At 36.6% G+C, this 18,366-nt stretch overlaps 3 protein-coding genes across 13 annotated transcripts in view; 1 reads left to right on the top strand and 2 right to left on the bottom strand.

Moving 5' to 3' along the window:
• Nucleotides 1-18,366, bottom strand: part of dlg1 (MAGUK family member discs large 1) — a 516,408-nt gene that overhangs the window by 389,793 nt on the left and 108,249 nt on the right. The window lies entirely within an intron of this gene.
• Nucleotides 9,818-12,610, bottom strand: LOC105735186 (adenylate kinase isoenzyme 1-like). 3 transcript variants are annotated; one of them, XM_086911674.1, is made up of 6 exons: nt 12,319-12,589; nt 11,318-11,508; nt 11,209-11,233; nt 10,844-11,103; nt 10,114-10,391; nt 9,818-9,959 (listed from the first exon to the last, which is right to left on the bottom strand). In XM_086911674.1, the coding sequence occupies exons 3-6, from the start codon at nt 11,210-11,212 to the stop codon at nt 9,944-9,946; spliced, it is 558 nt and encodes a 185-aa protein (XP_086767800.1). In that variant the 5' UTR covers nt 11,213-11,233; nt 11,318-11,508; nt 12,319-12,589; the 3' UTR covers nt 9,818-9,943. The 3 variants fall into 3 exon arrangements, with proteins under 3 accessions (XP_086767800.1, XP_086767799.1, XP_086767798.1); XM_086911673.1 differs by having other exon boundaries at nt 10,844-11,233; nt 12,319-12,610; XM_086911672.1 differs by lacking the exon at nt 12,319-12,589 and adding an exon at nt 11,664-12,067 and having other exon boundaries at nt 10,844-11,233.
• LOC147657051 (uncharacterized) lies at nt 11,751-14,468 on the top strand. Of its 4 annotated transcripts, none has more exons than XM_086911671.1 (4): nt 11,751-12,100; nt 13,209-13,436; nt 13,781-14,178; nt 14,255-14,468. In XM_086911671.1, the coding sequence occupies exons 2-4, from the start codon at nt 13,293-13,295 to the stop codon at nt 14,268-14,270; spliced, it is 558 nt and encodes a 185-aa protein (XP_086767797.1). In that variant the 5' UTR covers nt 11,751-12,100; nt 13,209-13,292; the 3' UTR covers nt 14,271-14,468. The 4 variants fall into 4 exon arrangements, with proteins under 4 accessions (XP_086767797.1, XP_086767796.1, XP_086767795.1 ...); XM_086911670.1 differs by having other exon boundaries at nt 11,790-12,100; nt 13,757-14,178; XM_086911669.1 differs by lacking the exon at nt 11,751-12,100 and adding an exon at nt 12,687-13,072.

Here is an 18,366-nt window from a genome sequence, read left to right as displayed (position 1 = left end):
GATAGATCACGTTTTTAAAAGAATAAAGGTAGGGCTCGATCGCGATCAGCTCGCGTACGGTTTGCACCGGTACGATGATGGAAAAATAGCGAGGGACGGGAAGAAATTACACCGAAAAAAGGGGTGGAGCGCGGTCGAGCGGTAAAAATAAGCGGGGGCAAAGGGAAGAAATAGTTAGAAGATTGATAGGTAGATAAGAAAAAACGGGGAGGCAGGCAAACGAATGGAAGGAAAGATAGAAGTGTTATCGCCGCTCGGGATTTATCCTTTTGCGGGAGGAGAGGGGAGAGAGGAGGACGAGAGAGGGGGAGGCGGGAAGGAGTGATAGATTCATGGATCCTTACTTCGATCGGTGCAAACTTTCTTTACGGTTGAAACGATGTACTAGCCGAAAATGTTAGGATGCAGGAGTTTATTTGGAAGGTGATATCGCGTCAAGCGTGGTTTTTCGCAATGTCCACGAATGAAAATAATCGAATTGAAAACAACTGTCGAGAGTTCGATTCTCAAGTAGAATTTCGTAGTGAAAGTACGAGTTCAATTCGAGAATAAACCAATTATTAAAAAGATGCTTTCGACGGTATTTTTTGTAAATGGATAAAAATTTATATTGGACATATAAATTAATAAATTAAAAATTGATTCAGAAAAACAAGTTTTTTTAAAGAATATATATGGATATATTCTTGAATAATTAGAGACAATGCTAAAATTAATTGAATAAAAGTATTATTCGATTGATTATCATTTCTTTTATCAAATTGTCTTGAATAAAAAAATATAAAGTAAAATGTCTCATACTTGAAGTACAATAATTGCAAAAATTATTCAATAATCTTTTTTTAATAGTCTTTGAAAATTTTCTTGATGAATCTTGAACAAGATTCGACAAACTTTATTGCTTCTCGGATGATTAATGAAAATTTAGTTTATTTTTGAACAATTTCATGAGAATTTTACTTTCATCTCTAAATATTTTAGATCGAAATGAAAGAATCATAATATAATGAAATTATGGAAACACGTTTCACGCGATAATAAACGTCATCGAATACATGAATGAGAATGTCTAATCGATATTACTGGTATGAATTATTAAACAATGAACTTTCTGATCCTGGAGCAAAATCAATATCCATTTATCCATTTTATATGGCGTATTAATTGACGCCATTAGAATTATGGCATATATATATATATATTGAAGAGCAAATTAATGAAAATTAAAAGCATTTATTTCTCTAAACATGCAAACTAAAATCTATTCATTTCTTATTCTACGATTTAATTCGATATTTCGATTATAATATTATTATAAATATTTCTTCCAAAGTATATTATTGTTTTTTGAACTATAACTTTCTAACGAGAAATGGATACGAGAAAGCGAAATTTTAAATATATATCCAAATTTTAGTGCTTTATCTGTTAAAAATATTTCCGCACAAAATTATATTTTTAAAACACAAAAGGAACTTCGATTCCTAGATTTCACTCTTTCGATCAGATTTTTCACGGACAAAGTTTCATTAAAAACCAGATCTTTCCCTTTTATTTTATTAAATAAAACGAACTTCCTTGTAAGATAACGATAATTCCTATTATTTTCGATCAGCTCTATATATATATACGACAATTTAAAATACGCACCGATTCTCCATATATTTTTAACGATTCCCGCGCTGCAATTATTTTCCCTTTCGTACGATCGACGAAAAAACCGTCTTTGTTTTTTGCTATGCCTGGTTGCATGCAAAGCTTTCAGAGGTTACTCTTTTATGGGTCGAATTTTCCCTCTGTGCAGCCTATTGTCCGCCGATCGATTTTATGGCAACCGTGACCAATATCTTCCGGATTAAATTCAGAGGAGCAGCAGAACGTGCATGCCGAAAACTTGGAAAAATTTTCCTCTTAAAACGGGGGAAAACGAGAAGTTGCGGTTGCTTTCCCGCTTGTTTCAATCCCGCCACATCATTTTCTCATCACGAGCGTCACATTCGCATTCTCTCCGCTTATAAAATACGGGGAAACTAATAAGATCGTTAACGAGAATATATTCGGGGGAGGGAATAAACGGCACGATTAAATTGTTATAATAAGAAACGAATGAATGGATTTTATACGTACGAATTGGACGATTCGATGCGGAAACAGGCAGCATTGGAAAACGTGGTCCGATAATGTCGAGATGGAGAAGGTTACTGAGAGTTTCCTTGGTAAATCGTAGAGCGCGAATACGCTCGAGAATTGTTTATAAACAGACACCGTATACCGAGATTATTCGATAGTAACTTTCTGTCTCGTAATAACCATCCGTAAATGAAACGTAAACATTTTCGAGCGTGAATTTAAATTTACTATTTAATTTAATAATTTAATAATAAAAACTTCGGTTAATTATTATTCGCATGCGTAATGCGTATTATAAACCGATTTCATAGATTGACGTCAATAAACTAGGATAAGTATAACGTAGTTTTGATCTATTTAAATTGCATTTAAATGCAATTCCCGTTTAAAATGTTTTCCTTCTACGCGACAATTAATTTAAAAATTATATTATTATATTATTCGATTTAATTAGAAGGAAATTTTATATGATTAGATAAACCAAATTATTGACCAAATTAATTGTATGAATTATATTCATTACGAATATAATGAAAAAAGATGTAATATATAATTTGAGAAAAAAAAATTGTACGTATGATATTCCTAATATTCCAATATTAATTATTTGATATTTAAGTGTTTACAATAGAATAATATATTTGCCTCGTTATTATTTTTAAATAACGATAGAATAATTTAACATTTTATCTAAAAACGGGTTATTTCAACGCGTATCCTTCTATTCAAATACAATACAAGAAAGAAGGAAAAAAAGAAAAAAAAAGAAGACATTTTATTCATTTAACAAAGTTCAAATATATAATATATATTTTCACCATGTATTCACATTGATTAGTTAACAATTCTAGAATTCTAAACGTGTAATAGGATTCTAAACACGGTCGATATGTTAATTTAAATCCAGATTACCAGAAACGATTTAAACGAAGGACGCTACATTTCAATTATATTACGAAATACATGAACATGATCTCGGAAACGAAAAGACATAAATCCATGTTCTATCCGGATCGGGAACTCGTACGGATCAATGCGTTCGATTACAGAAAATCAGCAGATTACCGCAACGACCGGTCATTCTCGACCGGTGAATCTACGCTATTTTTCGAAAATGGCTTTTCGAAATACCCATCGATGCGGATCCCATCGTGGAATGGTTCTCATAAGCCTTCGTTCGACATTCATATCGCGAAAACGTCGCGAATGATAATTCAACGAGGGGAATAAAACAACGAGAAAGAGAGAGAGAGAGAGAGAGAGAGAAACAGAGGTAAAAATAACGAAAACAGTAGAACGCTGCAACAGATATCGCCGCTATTAAAAATACGAGAAGCTTAACCGTATTATCCGGAAAAATAGATAACTGGGAGAAATATAGGGAAAATAGAAGTGGCTAATGCGTCTTGGTTAACCAACGAGGCGTGAACTTTACACGAGGTCTCTTAAATCTTGATAAATTGATGGTGTAGTAATATGGATATAATAAAACTGTCAGAAACTGTGGGGCGTTGAAAATGCGAGGATCTTCAACAACAATGCGAAAAGATAATCCATGGAGGGAGACGAAGTGACCAATGCGTCTTCGTTAACGGACAAAAGGGCCAACTTTACACTCTCTCTTAAATCCAGATAAATTGGCAGAATGGTGTAATGTGGATAATAAAACGGCAGTTTACGATCCATATTGGGTGGAAAAAAAAATGACGGATTAAAAACCTTTCGAGCGATCCTCCCCTCATTGTGAGAAACCAACCCCCCTCCATGGTGGATGTTGAGGTAAAACCGATTCCTCCCGATTACGGATCGTAAAAATTGTAAAAACTTGGACGGGGAGAGGCATATTTGGCTGTTTTGCGAAAACTTGGGAATGGTCGTAAAGTGTGCTTTATAGGGGGTTCATGTTTCAGCCCGCTGTGGGGACTGGCAAACTATAAAATATTGCTGGTTGCGATGCGGGGCATGCATCTTTGGCGTGTGGAACGGCCGACTTCCCGATCAGGGGATGGAAAAGGGGCCAGACTTCCGGTGAATTCGCGAACAAGCTTGACGTCGCGAAGGGAGAAGAATGGGGAAGCCTTGGGAAAAACATTAGGAGGTCTTCGGATGCGAGGAGCTGATGTGTGTAACTTTTTTTTTTTTTCTCTCCCTCTCCTCCTTCTTACGTATATCGTATATCGTCTTCACTTGCGTATGGATGAGATATCGATCTCGCTTGCATTATGCCTCTCTTCCTCGACTCGATACGCGGGGGAAAGAAGGAATTGAAGTCGCGTTTTTTATCGCGAAAAGGGGAAATAATTTATTTGTCGATTTTCGACAGAGACGTATCGACGTTTTGTAAATTAAAATAGTGGCGCGTTGAAACGTATAATTGTATAATCAAAGATATATGAAATTTCAATCTTGGAAATTTGTACATCGCGATTGCGAACGTAGCAAATTCAACATTTACATAAATGTGGCCGATACTGGCCGCCAAATTAATTTTCTTTTTCGAGGTTATTGAAATGTAATAAAATTAATTGCTGAACGCAGCATCTCTATATCTTTCGAACGCGCGAATTGCTGAAGTTGCAATTTCATATTTCGCGAAACTACTGCTGGAATGCTATAAATTTGTTGAATTACGAAGCGAAACAGTATACAGATATACAGATATATATATATATAAAAGACTTATTTTCTCACTGTGCCCATGTGTGATTAAAACAAACAAAGGGCAAACGTGATAGAGAAGATAACCACGTTAGTATCTTTCGCTAGAGATCGATGTAAGAGCGACGGTAGATGAAGGTAATGCTAAATTCGATAGGAGTTGAAGACAAAGATAACGGTGAACTCGCATGACACGATAGGAATGATTGCAGACACAAGAAAGCTGATACAGAAGACGCTGGTGTCAGGAAATTCACTGGAAACCAGAGCAGACTCGTGAGATAGCGACATATAGATATATATATATATGTGTGTGTGTATATATGTACATATCTGGCATCCATAAAAGTTGATAAAAATAACTTCAGATTTAGGAAGAAGAGAGAAAACGTGTTTGATAAAAGTTTGAGCAGTTTCAATTCGACGGGATGCGGTTTACTATTATTTCTTGATTGAAAAATTAATTTTTACATTTAAACAAAATGTAAACGTTAATATAATTTCAACATCACGACGAAGAATATCAATGTACGTATGATACGTACGTTTTAATGTTCACAGATTGTTAGTAAAATTGTGTTTGAAGAATCACGAGGAGTTGTCTAATTGGAAAGTGTAGTAAGTGCGTCATTAAATTAACGCTTCTGATTCTGACACTTCTCGATAATAACACAGGCAAAGTGACAGAGACACTTAACTCTAGTAAAATGAGAAACAGAGGATTATTCACGTTTATTCCAGAATAAAGTTGTAAAATGATGTTGCGAAATGTTAAATACCTTTGAAACGTGTTGCCAATAGACATGTGTGAAAATGTTGTAAACACGAAGGTACGAGGATTAAAGGAAAATGTTAAAAGTAATTGCACTGGTTGCAGCAGTAATAGGAAAAAGAGGCAAGAATAAAATGTAGAAAACTATGTAAAAATCTGAAAGGTAATCCGTATGTAGATTAAAAAGATATCCCTCCCATCCTTTCATTCTTTGCATTGGCCTTTTTTACATTTTCTCTCTCTCTCTCTCTCTCTTTCTCTCTGTCCCAATAGAAGAGAACTTCAATTCGTACCGATTCGTAAGAACGAAAGCAGAAGCCGAAAGGACGAGATAAAACGAAAGAATAAAGTGTGTCTCTCTTCTCAACGAAAAGATAGCGATAAAAAGTAAAGAAAAAAAAAAAAAAAATCTATGAGAAAGAATATTGAAATCGTGGATACGTCGTTGATTTAAAAAAAATGAATTCAATGATTGTGGAATTGTATAAATTTCCAACGATTAATGAAATTCAGAAAGAAACGAAAAAGAAGAGAAATTGTTGGAAAGAAGGGACATATATTTAAAAGAAATGGAAATAAATCGAAGAACAAGATCTAATCCAAAATCCTCGCGTCAGACTGGCCGCATATTTCTTCATGAATTTATGGAGAAACGGGGAAAATTTGCTTTATCTTCTGCGCTTCGTTCGTTGCCCCGTCTTTTCTTCATTTTATGTTACCAGGCTACATGGTTTTTCGCGTTTAAAACGAATGCCCGTGTCACGGTTTAACAAAATTCACCTTTCTCCTCTTATTTCCCATCCCCTTATTCGCCATTTCCAGCCGTTCTTTGCCTCGTATACGCATCGGTAAACAGTCACGGCCAACGTAAATACGAGTATAGACATTTTTGATCGGCGGATAAGAAGAACGAGGAAGCATAAATCTTCGATGGAGAAACTGGAGCGGCGGAAATGAAAAATAAAAGAACGTTTGACTGAATTTCTATATGATACCGTTTCAACTTATAATTCTGCATTAATAAATCATAAATAATCATCTACTTTGTAAATGATTTTGAACAATGATCTCGAAACGATAATGAATCGTTATCTAATTAGTTAGAAATATCCTTCAAATTGATTGAATTATCTCATGTTCGATTATCTTTTGAAAAAATTACCACTTGTTGGAAGAATTTCTATTTCATCCATTTCGTATTCTGCACACAATTTTATAATCGAAGCGCACAAAATTTATGAACGTTCGAAATATTCTTTAACTTGGGAAATTCCCCTTGGATCGCTTGTTACGCTTCTAAGATATGCCCCATGTTCCAAAATTTTCTCTACTACACGATACATTGTAATTTTGCAAAATTGCAAAACGTTTTCAGAGTCAGGGAGGGGGCAGATGAAAACACGCGATCCTCGGGATCAATGAAATTTTCCAAAACTGGTGCAGGTCTCCGTATTCTGGATCGGTATTACGATTATCATGATTGGAATATAATGCAAGTGGCGTAGAGGATTCTCAGAAACGCGGTCGAGGCTTGTACCGTTTGCGGTTCACCGGCCATCCGATGGAGAAAACAAGGGGTTGTAAGGATGGAGACCTGGATGGAGGAAGGAGCGGTGGCACAGGGTGAACGGCCACGTGCAATCTCACGGCTGATTGCGCAAGTTTTACAAGTTCATCCGATATCGTACAGTCGCAATACCATGGAAATGGACAGGAACAGAAATCGGTGCCGATCCTCTTTGTCCCCTCTTCGTTTCGTCGCCACGAGGGACCGATGCAAGCAAAGTGTAGCAAAAAAGGGGGAAAAAAAGAAAGGAAGAAAGAAAGAGAGAAAAATGAATCGAAGAAATTGCGGGAAATCGATAATCGAGGTAGCGAGAGTTATCATAGAGTTGTCTTTATTGCGGAGAGGACATTGAGTGTAATTTGACTGGATACAACAGTCAGTAGATCGTTGAAACGAGCGAAAAATTTAATTTCGATTCTCGAACCTCGAGTGAGGTAATAGGAAATTCGTTGACTATTTATCCTGAATTATTTTTCCTCCGCGACTGAGGACACATATCTGTTTTATGAGTCTGGAAGGTAAAGGAATATTAGATGAATACGCAGCGAAAATGAAGAGAAACGCTTCTATCTCCGTTGTATTTTATCTAACGCAAATTTAAATTACTTGTAACTTAATGAATAAGAGATTTTTGTCATATCAACTTTTTCGTTTTGGCTTCTAGAACGAATCCTTTTTTTTTAGAAATATCTCCTATAAGTATATATCAGCTTGAAATATTTCGATACATCTTGAAAAATACCAAATTCCAGATAGAACATTTTTAATTAAGAAACGTAGTAAATATTTGACAAATTCATCGAACGATAATTAATTTTTTTGCAAAATTCCGAGAGATCGTTTGATTTTTCCACACGAGTTAAACTCTTTCGATAACTGGGAAAGAGAGAGAGAGAGAGAGAGAGAGAGAGAGAGAGAGAGAGGGACATTTAGTTTTTCAAACCACGACAGAAAGCTTCGTTTTATTCCCTCATTCGCCATTTCGAATGGAACAAGCGCGGTGGATTTCAATAGCAGGCGAAATCGAACAATTTTCGTGATGGTACGACGAAACTTCTTTGTCCTTTACTAATCGAAAATTTAGGACGGAAGAGATCAGTGAACGAGAACTATGACGGAGAACACGCTTTATCTTTATATATCCTTTAATTGTTCGTATCACGATTCTCATCTCACGAATTGTTGCATGGGATGAAAATTTGCAACAGATTTTTTCTCTCTCGATTCTGTGATCCTTTTTTTCCCAATATTTCTTTTTATCTTATTTTTCTATAAGAAAAATAAAAATAATGTGTGAAAGAATAACAAGAACGGAGATCAAAAAGCACGATTAATTCGAACGAATTAACGCGCGAACGTGATTCGAAAATATTTATTTTAATGGTAAAAAAAATTTTAATGGAATTTTTGTTTCCCTTTCCTATGTATTTGTACATAGCTGCCGATGAATCATGGTGGCTGCAACATCGAATAGAACGAAATTCCCATATATACGTGACTGTTGAAACGTGTTGTCAATGTATTTCTCAATTATTTCGAACAAAGAACCCACGCGTTCGACGAAGCGTATAAATTTTCTGTTTGGGACGTCTCAAAAAATTCCGCGTGCTTTTTTCTTTTTTCCTTTTTTTTTTTTTTAATAGAAAAAGAAATTCGTGACGCGACCCGACACGAATCCTCGTAAATACGTACTCGTTTCGAACTTTCAAGTAAAATAAGTTCTCGTTAGGTTTCGTAATATCAGCCGCGATACGGTTTAAAAATTATAGAGAGAAACATCGGAAGCGGCGGACAGTCGCCAAGGGAATGGCGGTGTGGATAATTCCGTTCGCGTATCCGGAAAAAATTAAAGCAACGAGCGAGCGCGAGGGATCGGTGGAGAAATGTGTCGAGTTTTCCAGAGGTAACCGAAAAGTTTGCGATAACGCGAAAAGAAAGTTTGTTCATTGGATACGCCCTTTAAGTGTCAGCTGTTCCAACTATTGCAATTGCGGCGAAATATCGTCTCGAGCAACGTTAAAGCATGAAAGTTATTGGAAAGTTGGGGGAGCGAAAGAGAAATAGATTTCGCAATGGGAATAATCTGGATAACCGTGTTAAGAGTGGCAGCATCGTGGAAAATATGCTTGAAATCCATTCGAGAGGGGGTGTAGTAAGCCGGTGGTAATTTCCGGTTAGCCTCGGCTCCATCACGAGCAAGGCTGGAAAACTCAAAATGGGAGGAGGCCTGGACACGACAGGACGTCGATTATTCTGCACGTGTTTCCAGAAAAATTGAAAATCTTTTTAATCGGGCAGATCGTGCAACTTTTCTTCCTTTTCTCTCCTCTTTCGTTTCAATATTCCCGATGCGCCCCAACTAGATCTTCTTTTTCACGAGAAATCTCTGCAATTTGTTATTTTCAATAAATAGACGATGATTATATATATATATCGATGAGATTATTTTCTCGTGCAGTTTTACAAAATATATAAACGCAGTTCGAAACTACGATTAAGACAGATCTTAGAAATAATTATTGCTAATCTATGTACAAACTTAATTATTAACAAGTTATAATTTTGTTCTTATTAATTAGTTAGTTAATTGATTTCTATAAATGTGTTATAACACATTTATACTATTTATAAATAAATACATGTACGTGTCAAAATTCTACTTAGAATTTTTTCCAAGATATAACAAAATATTATGATATTTTAAATATTCTCATTTAATGTTTGAAATTTCACATATCTTTTATAACTTTAAATAAAGTTGAGAAAGCTTCGTAGAATCTTCTTCGCGGAGTCTAGAAGAATTATACCTAAAGATTTTAGGTATTATTTTCTCTGTAAAGATATTAGAAAATAGAAATTAAAAAGAGGAACAGCGAAAAGAAAACGATAAAATTTCACATTCCTTGAAAGTTTTTTGGTAAATGGTAAGATAGTAGACTTTGATCAAAGAAATCGAAATTATTGATATTTAATTATTATTAATTACTTCGGTAAAACCTCCTCTATTAATTTACACGCGTCTTTATACACTTCCTCTATGTTTCTCTCCGCGTCAATAATCTTCATTACACGTTTGTTAGGCATTGTCGCACTTTTCACATTTGCGAAGTAGTGTATCATACGATTGACAACAGCCTCGTCGGAATCGTCGAATCTCATCGAGGTAATGGCACGTTTTGCCATTCGATCTTGAAGAATGACTCGTCTTGCATACAAATTTATTAACAAATCGGGCTGCCTTACTTCCGCATTGAATATTATTGCCTGTTAATCGATTAATCTTTCCATATTTCTTCTATTATTTTATAAATAATGCCTCGTTTCATCATGAATTAAAAAAATGAAACGAGATAAAACTTCTTTCAAAATTCAATTTCAATTACGTTTCTTAACCCATAAGTCGCATTCAATTTTCAACAGGAGTAGGAAATTATTATCGATCGAATTACTCGATTAATCCAAGTAATATATCCGAACTACGCTTAAATAATATTATATTTATTAATACAATATAATATATCAATTTCAACCTCTCAAATATCTAAAAATGATAATAAGGATACTTGGATCGCGATATACCATTATAAATTAATATATTTAGTAGGATCACTACTAAAAAAGAAGAAAAATATTGTACACTTATATATATATATATATATGGTTTGGATCACGAAAAGGGTTGAGAAACGTCGAATCAGAGCAATATAATCAATAACCTGTTTCTTATCCCGTGGGAAACCAACAATTAGATAACCAACTGTAGTCGGAGCATCTTTTAGCATTTCCCGCACCACCAGTTGAACGATATAGTCGGCCGGTATAACGTTACCTTTTATCATGTAGGACTTGAAAAATTTTCCTCTATCTGTTTCTTTATTGACCTCTTCGCGTAATATATTTGTCACAGATATCAGCTTCAAATTATAACGGGAGGACAATTTTTCACTCAACGTGTTTTTCCCGACGCCAGGGCCACCTATCAGAAAAATTATGCACTCTTCACCGTGCTTCAAAGGTTTAGTGTCCACTCGTGGACCCATCAGCGCCAAAAAATTTTCTGTTTCTCTATCGATACAATTACCCATATCGCCGAATATTTTTCTCCGCTTAATCGATGAATTCAAAATTTCAAATTTGGAATCAAGGATTGAATTAAAGTGGCAAAAGAGACGAGAACTCTTGTCTTTTACCTGGAAATTTTTTTCCAACGATTCGCTCCTTTTTTTCAAGGAATTCTTGCGCGGTTAGATGACGTTTTCCAAGAAGGAGATTCTTCTACGATGTCTTTTACCATGAAACTTTATCATGTTCCGAAAGATTGTCATATGAAAATTGTACGAATTCGATGGACAAAGTGTCAATGAGGGTACCGGTTTAAGAGCTACAAGAAACAAGGAGCAAAATTGATCAACAATTTTAATTATGTTCTTTTTTTATAATTATTTGGAATGGGTTATATAAAGCAATTAATAAGAAGGATTGTGTTTCGAAATGATATCAAATTACAACTACAATCTGTAGATTAAAATGTTTAACCTTCAATTGGAATCATTGGTGACGACTATTCATATTTCTTATGAATTTAATTGAATATTTTATGCTACGTACTTCATAATTCAATATAGAATCGATTGTACAAAAAGACATGTGTTGTCGTTTCTTTCTTTCTTTTTTTTTTTTTTTTTTTTATAATTGCTTTAAACTGAACTAGTCTTTAAGTCCCATAGAGAAGATCTTTTTGAATCTTTTGGAAATTGTTATTTTCCTTTTTACCGAATATAGGTGTATCTTTAGAAATTTTTATCATTATTTGAAATATAATTTGACACGTCTTAATATAGTTACAAATATCAAGGAGACAAAAGCAATATAATAACAAAACTAATATAAAATACTGAGTAACAAGAAAATAATAAGCCACAACATTTTTGGAAAATACCTCGATATAATAAAAATCAGATGATAAATAAAAAGTAATTATACATGAATATAATTCTTTCTAGTTTCAGATCCCTCGAATTGACGTCGTGTTATCGAATTGAAGGTTAACCTATCCACACAACAGATTCTAACCAATAATTTTTTCTATTTTATCTCGTTGAATATACTATATATATATAAAAGAAAATAAGAAGATATTTATTTTTCATCCTTCCTGAAACACAAACTCGCTTTACGACCATGCACCAACTTAAATTTCCCGTTCTACATCTTTCCCTCGAAGAATCTCTCACGGATGTGCAATTCTCCTCTTTCGTGAAATCTCTCTTAACCCGTGTTTATGATCACGAGTTCGAATTTTCTCACTTCGTTCGTTTCTCGGCCTCGAGGGTCACTTCCTCCACTTTCGAGCCTCGACACGAGCGACTCGATATGAGAAGAAAATAAATAATCCTTCAACCGAGTCACGCTTCTCTCGAAAAACTGTCAACACCGATAAATAGCGCGAACGTCCCCCGCCCTCGTGAATTATTCTATCGACTGAAGTTCAATACCTTTCCCCCTTTCGATATCTCTCTCTCTCTCTCTCTCTATATATATATATATCGTTTCGTCGTTGGATGGATTTCAGCTAATGAAATTCCTCCCGCTAATGAAATTTCTAAACGTTTCCCGCTCCAACTCGTCGCCTCCTTTCACCTGGAGACAAATAATCCTCCCATGAAAAATATGGGGAATATCTGGCGAAAGGGAACAAGCACGAGGAATTGCGCCTCGCGCGTGTAAGAATACTAAAAAGGGGGGGAACGTTTCAATTTACCGCGCGGTTTCCACCGTCCTTTCTTCACCACAAATTCAATTCCTTGCAAGATCGACGAAGAAGCAAATTGTAAGCCATCCTCGAGATGTGGTAACGTAATATCGAGGAGGAAAGTGTTACTCGTAGAATGTTTAAACAGTTGCTCCGAGCGAATCACGCTTCGAGCTGCGCGCGAGGCGCAACGGTGAGTATGAATTGCAAAATATGTGGAATATATTATGGGAAGTCGGAATGGATGTAGATTACGTAAGGATTCGATTTATAACGAATGATCGAGAAGAGGAATAAGAAGGTAATTTTTAATTTCTTCTGGTTCGAAGGTGATATCGAGACGTGGCAACGGGTACAAGGATATAAGAAAACTTTCGACCGACATTTTCACCTGTGTCTTTCGACGAACGAGAATGGACATCGAGAAGAAGATGAAAGAACTGTCGGAACTGCTTACGAAAACTGGCAAAGAGCTGAGCGAGTTGATGAAGAAGAACGAGGAATTCTTAAGGCAGGAGATAAAAAGGATCGAGGAGATTCTTCGACAGACTATAAAGGTATTGTCGATTATGAGTTCGAATATGAATATAGTTGCAAAAGTGATCCACATTGCGAATCGAAAATTATTTTTTTACGAATATACAATTAAAATTACAAGAATTCTGTTTATAATGATCGAATTGAATTTAATTAAATATATCGAACTTGATCTCATCGCGCTATGATTGATCAAGTATAACAACGAGATTCGAAAGAATTACGATCGCAATTTTGAATTCTATCAAACACGAATTGAGAAAATTTGTTCTGGCATTAAGCCCTATTTTCTCATGGAGAATTTGTAATACGTTTCTGAATCTCTCTGAACCGCGTCAAGTCAGACGACACGGGCGAGTTGCAGGTGTGCTCGGAGGGCAAGGTGGAGACTCTTCGGGACGTGAAAGCAAAATACGACGAGAAGGTAAAAATCTGCAACGAGAAGGCCATAATTGGATTCCAGGCCGCGAAGATGAAATGCGACGAGCAGTTGAAAACGATGAAGGTCATCAAGAGCTCGATGAAACAAGTCCTGAAGGATTGTTTCGAGACGAACGAGTTTGTCAAGTGCGTAGTGAGGGAGACGAAAAACGTTATAAAAGAGAGGAAACAGGTCTCGCAGGAACTGGAGGCGACCGTTAAAAACGCCGAGGTCTCGATTCTGAAACAATTGAAGGAAGCTGTGAAATGCCACGCGGACGCTCAAACGGAAGCCCTCAACGACTTGCACAAGATCCTCAAAGAGACGAAAGAATGTATCAAGTAAATTTTTGCACATCTTGTGAATCTTGTGATCAATGATAACTGCGAGTGATTGATTGGAGCGTGTTTTAATTAGGGAACGGTTGGGTTAGAACCCGTGATCTCGGTCACCCATAGCGAGGATAGAGTTTAAGGATGAATCGTAAACCCGAAAGAAAGAAGCGGTCAATTAATAATGTTCACTAATCACTGACATGGACAATCAAGAAAGATGCGAAAGTACGAAGGTATTCGAAGATGGAAAGAATTTTATAGACGTGTTATAGGGAAATAAAGATATTATAAATACATTTTGCTATGTTTCTTCCAATTTCTTATATAATTAGCCTGTTTAATTATATGAATCTTGCTGTTTTTAACGAGCTAAACTATCTTCTACAATCAGTTCCAATTCAATTCCTTTTCGAATTCTTTTTCTTAGAATTGCGATTTTCTTTATTAACTCCACTTCCTTATTACTATTCAAATAAAAAGAGTAGTAGAAGCGCACAATTAAACCAGCGAATCAAGAAGAGTGTGAAGAAAAAAATCCTCGTACAAAGTCAATTTTAAAGCAACATCCTTTTCCCTTCCAGCTTCCCTTCTCTAATCACTGATGATTAATTAGATGTTCTCTCCGTCTTAAGAAACACGTGCACGATGTTAATTACCGGCCGATCGATCATCTCGATCAAATATCCAAGGCAAGGGGTGTACACAAGGCGTAAAGGAGCGTGGGCGGTAAGTTCACGGATCAACGAAGCGAAGAACAGGTAGTAAACCGTGAAAGATCGCCGCTCTAATGCATGCGACACGGGAGAGCAATTAACGTAACAAACGACTTGATTCCTCGGCTGACAGGTGTGCCTAGCAGCGATAGTCGACCGTGTCGTCGTGGATATCCTGCGTCGCCACTATCGTTCCGCCCTCCTTCCCTTTAATGAGCAATACCACGGGGCGTTTCACGACTTTAGACAGCGTCGCGTGTACATCTGATCTGATTAAACGACCTGTTTACACGGGTCGCTGAAAACGAATGCCACCGATCCGCGCTGTTGATCGTCCACGAGTTGATTGCACGAGTTGTTTCAGAATTCAACGTTTTCCAACTTTTCTCGAACTACGACTCAGTTTCTCTTGTCAACATCTCGTTCGATACAGCATCTAATTAGTAATAATGTCAGAACTTGCATCATTTCAAAAGAATGTATGATAGAAGGCACGAAAGAGTGTTTAGATGACAAGTTTTGATTTTTTCACATTTTAAGAAAAATCGAAGATGAGAGAGATTAAATCGCGATTTAGAGCGATTAAACGGACACGTTTTTTTCTTTCTTTCTTTTTTTTTATTGCAAGATGATAGCCGGAATTTGTGAATGAATAAACGCGGAGTTTTGCATATTCGCGCGGTATTTGGACGATCGTGAGTAATATATCTTGTTAAGGGGGTTAACCCCTAGTTGGATTTATGACGGGCTCGCGAAATCATCTGTTATTTTTGAACCGGTGCTGGGATGAAACAAGTTGGGAGGGAGGGATTTTTGCATATTCAGAAGCTCGGTTGCTTGCGCGGCAAATCGATGGTAAATTCGAGTGGCGAAAGGGAAATTAATTGCTACTTTATTGGAGAGTTTTCGAGTGGTTTCGTAACTCGGCGTCGATGAGGTGTATGAAAAAAAATATAAGGTACTTAAAAATACAATTCAATTCTCGTTTGAAACGTTGATTTTTTCTTTCTTTCTTTTTTTTTTTTATATAATAGTAATTAATTTATGAATTATTGGAAGATAATTCAATAAACGTGTACGAAAAATTTTATCGTTCGTGTAGATTTAATATCTTAGTGAATATTGTGTTATAAAATTAATTCACGCACGACTCCTATTGAATATTTTATGTTCGAGTGAAAGAGATGATTATTGTTATTTCAGAGATCGAGTGTACACGTATGTTTAACGAACTGGATAAATCGGCGACGAACGAGTAATTTTAACAGTCCTAAATAATCTAGATTACTTTTTAATCGGTCGAAATCGACGAGAAACAATGTGGATAATAACCCGTCGTTTCATCAAGGTTCCTCCGACATCATTTGTGCGTGCACGCGATAACAATGCACGGAGATTCCGTCGTGGCTCGCGAATAAAGCGTACAAGGGGTGGTTTACGAAACAATACGAGTTCGTTTCGACGGTATACATGGAACAAAACGTTTCTACCATCTCGTTTCGAAATTGTCTCGCATTATTTGGTAATTTTTCGACCGCTGACCGTATCGATTACGAGCAAATATTGAAATTGCAATATAATCGATCGGTGAAAAAAATCTTCAAAATAGGAAGAACGGTAGAAAGAAGCGAATACGAAATTTTATCGAGTTTTAAAAAAAAAAATAGTAGGGGGAGCAAAAGGAATGGGTGTTAAGAGAGAAGACTCGTAATAACGATCGATTATCGTTATCGAGCAATAGGTGACTAGAGAAATCGGTAGAGGGATCGTCTATAAATCGTAACAACACCGTCGCTATCGTGAAATGCAAATGATTCGCGTTTCAACGGTGTTCAGCTTTTCGAGCATTTACGTTTGGTATTGCGGCGAATAATCCAAATGTTACGTTAAAACGAATCAAGCAGCGATAATCGTGGGTATATCGGTATTTAAACGTATCGTCGAGCACGATCATCGTTTGGCGTGTTCGATGGATAGGAAATATAATTAATAATCGTGCGCGCACGTGGTGGGGAGGAACGTATTAACGGTTAAACGAACACGTAGCCTTGGTCCATTTTCAATTTATCCCGCGGCATCCGTCTTCGAGTAAACGCGAACTATGCTGGTGCGAAGAGCGGCGGAGCGTGGAGAAAGGCTAACACCGCGAGATATTTAATTGATTTAGGTGACAGAAGGCAGCCGTGGACTTTCCCGCAGGACGTTCAGAATGCGACCGTCGAGTGGAATTCCGAGAACACTTAGCGAGATCGGTTGCGGTCGCGCGGAATCGTTCGAAGGATATCGGTATTCGGCCACCACCTGCCACGACCAACAGCTTCCACTTTACTTCACGAAATGAGCAAACTTCTGATTGCCTTGATCTCTCGCCGGTCAGACCATTTCCAAAATTCCCAACTTGACTTATCAAGTATTTCCCATTTCTCTCTTTATTATATTCCATTTTTCTGAAACAAAATCGCGCTCGCTTTACGGTTTTACCGACCATGATTTATTAAAGAAGCTTTTTAATGGAACAATTAGCGGTATCTGTGGATGTGGAAAATGAATAATAGACGAGGAAAGGATTAATGTGTGAAATTCGTCATTGGCTGTCTTTGAAATATCATATTTATCTAGGATTTTTATTACAAAATCCTCTTTCTTTCTCTCTTTTTTTTATGTACCAATACAACTTATACGAATCTGTCAAGTTCGTATAATATGAATCTATCTGGTTCCTGCTATAATTAAAGAATTTCACGAAAAATTTTCTTGTAAAATGTAAAAAAAAAAAAAAATATTACAAATTTGAAAACAATTTTACATTTTAATGGAAAAATCCATAATCCTTCCAATTAATCCACATAGCAAGAGTCCACCCAATCCTTTGCACTCCAAGTTGCACGCACAAACACGCGACGTCAAATTGCCAAACGCACGCAGCTGTGCGCAACACCGAAGCCCATTTAGGCAAATGAACGATATCGAGGCGACAATCGGCGACTAGGAATCCCGTTGATCGAGGAAAAGGGGAGGCGAGATTTGCGCGCCTACCAGGTCCATTAAAATAAGTGGCACGCCACGACGTTAATAATACGCCAGGCCAATTACGGCATCGACGCCTCTACTTTCCAACCCCCAAGTCAGAACTTTCAATTAGCTGTTCAACCTTGCTTCCCTATCCTCTTTTAACCGATTCTTCCCTCTAGTTCTTCCACTCGACGCGCCACCGAGTGCAATCGGTCCCCGAGAAAAGTCATTATGGACGACGAACCGTGGTCAACCGGTCGGAATTTCACCCCCCAACCAAGCCCTTCTCCGCCCCTGAAATATTAATAATCGTTTCAATCGAGACGGAATAAAATTCTGTCGATGACGATTTCCTTTCCCTCGGTCAGAGAATCAAATTGATCAGATATTTTATTTCCACTTGAATATTCTTCTGGTAATTCGTCTGGTAAACAGAAAGGAGATAGGATCTTGAATTACAGAGGACACG

This window comes from Apis florea, unplaced genomic scaffold (genome assembly GCF_048593485.1).
Source record: "Apis florea isolate Af1SG1 unplaced genomic scaffold, ASM4859348v1 contig_3326_pilon, whole genome shotgun sequence".
Classification (NCBI taxonomy): Eukaryota; Metazoa; Arthropoda; class Insecta; order Hymenoptera; family Apidae; genus Apis; species Apis florea.
This window is presented reverse-complemented; position numbering and strand designations above follow the sequence as displayed.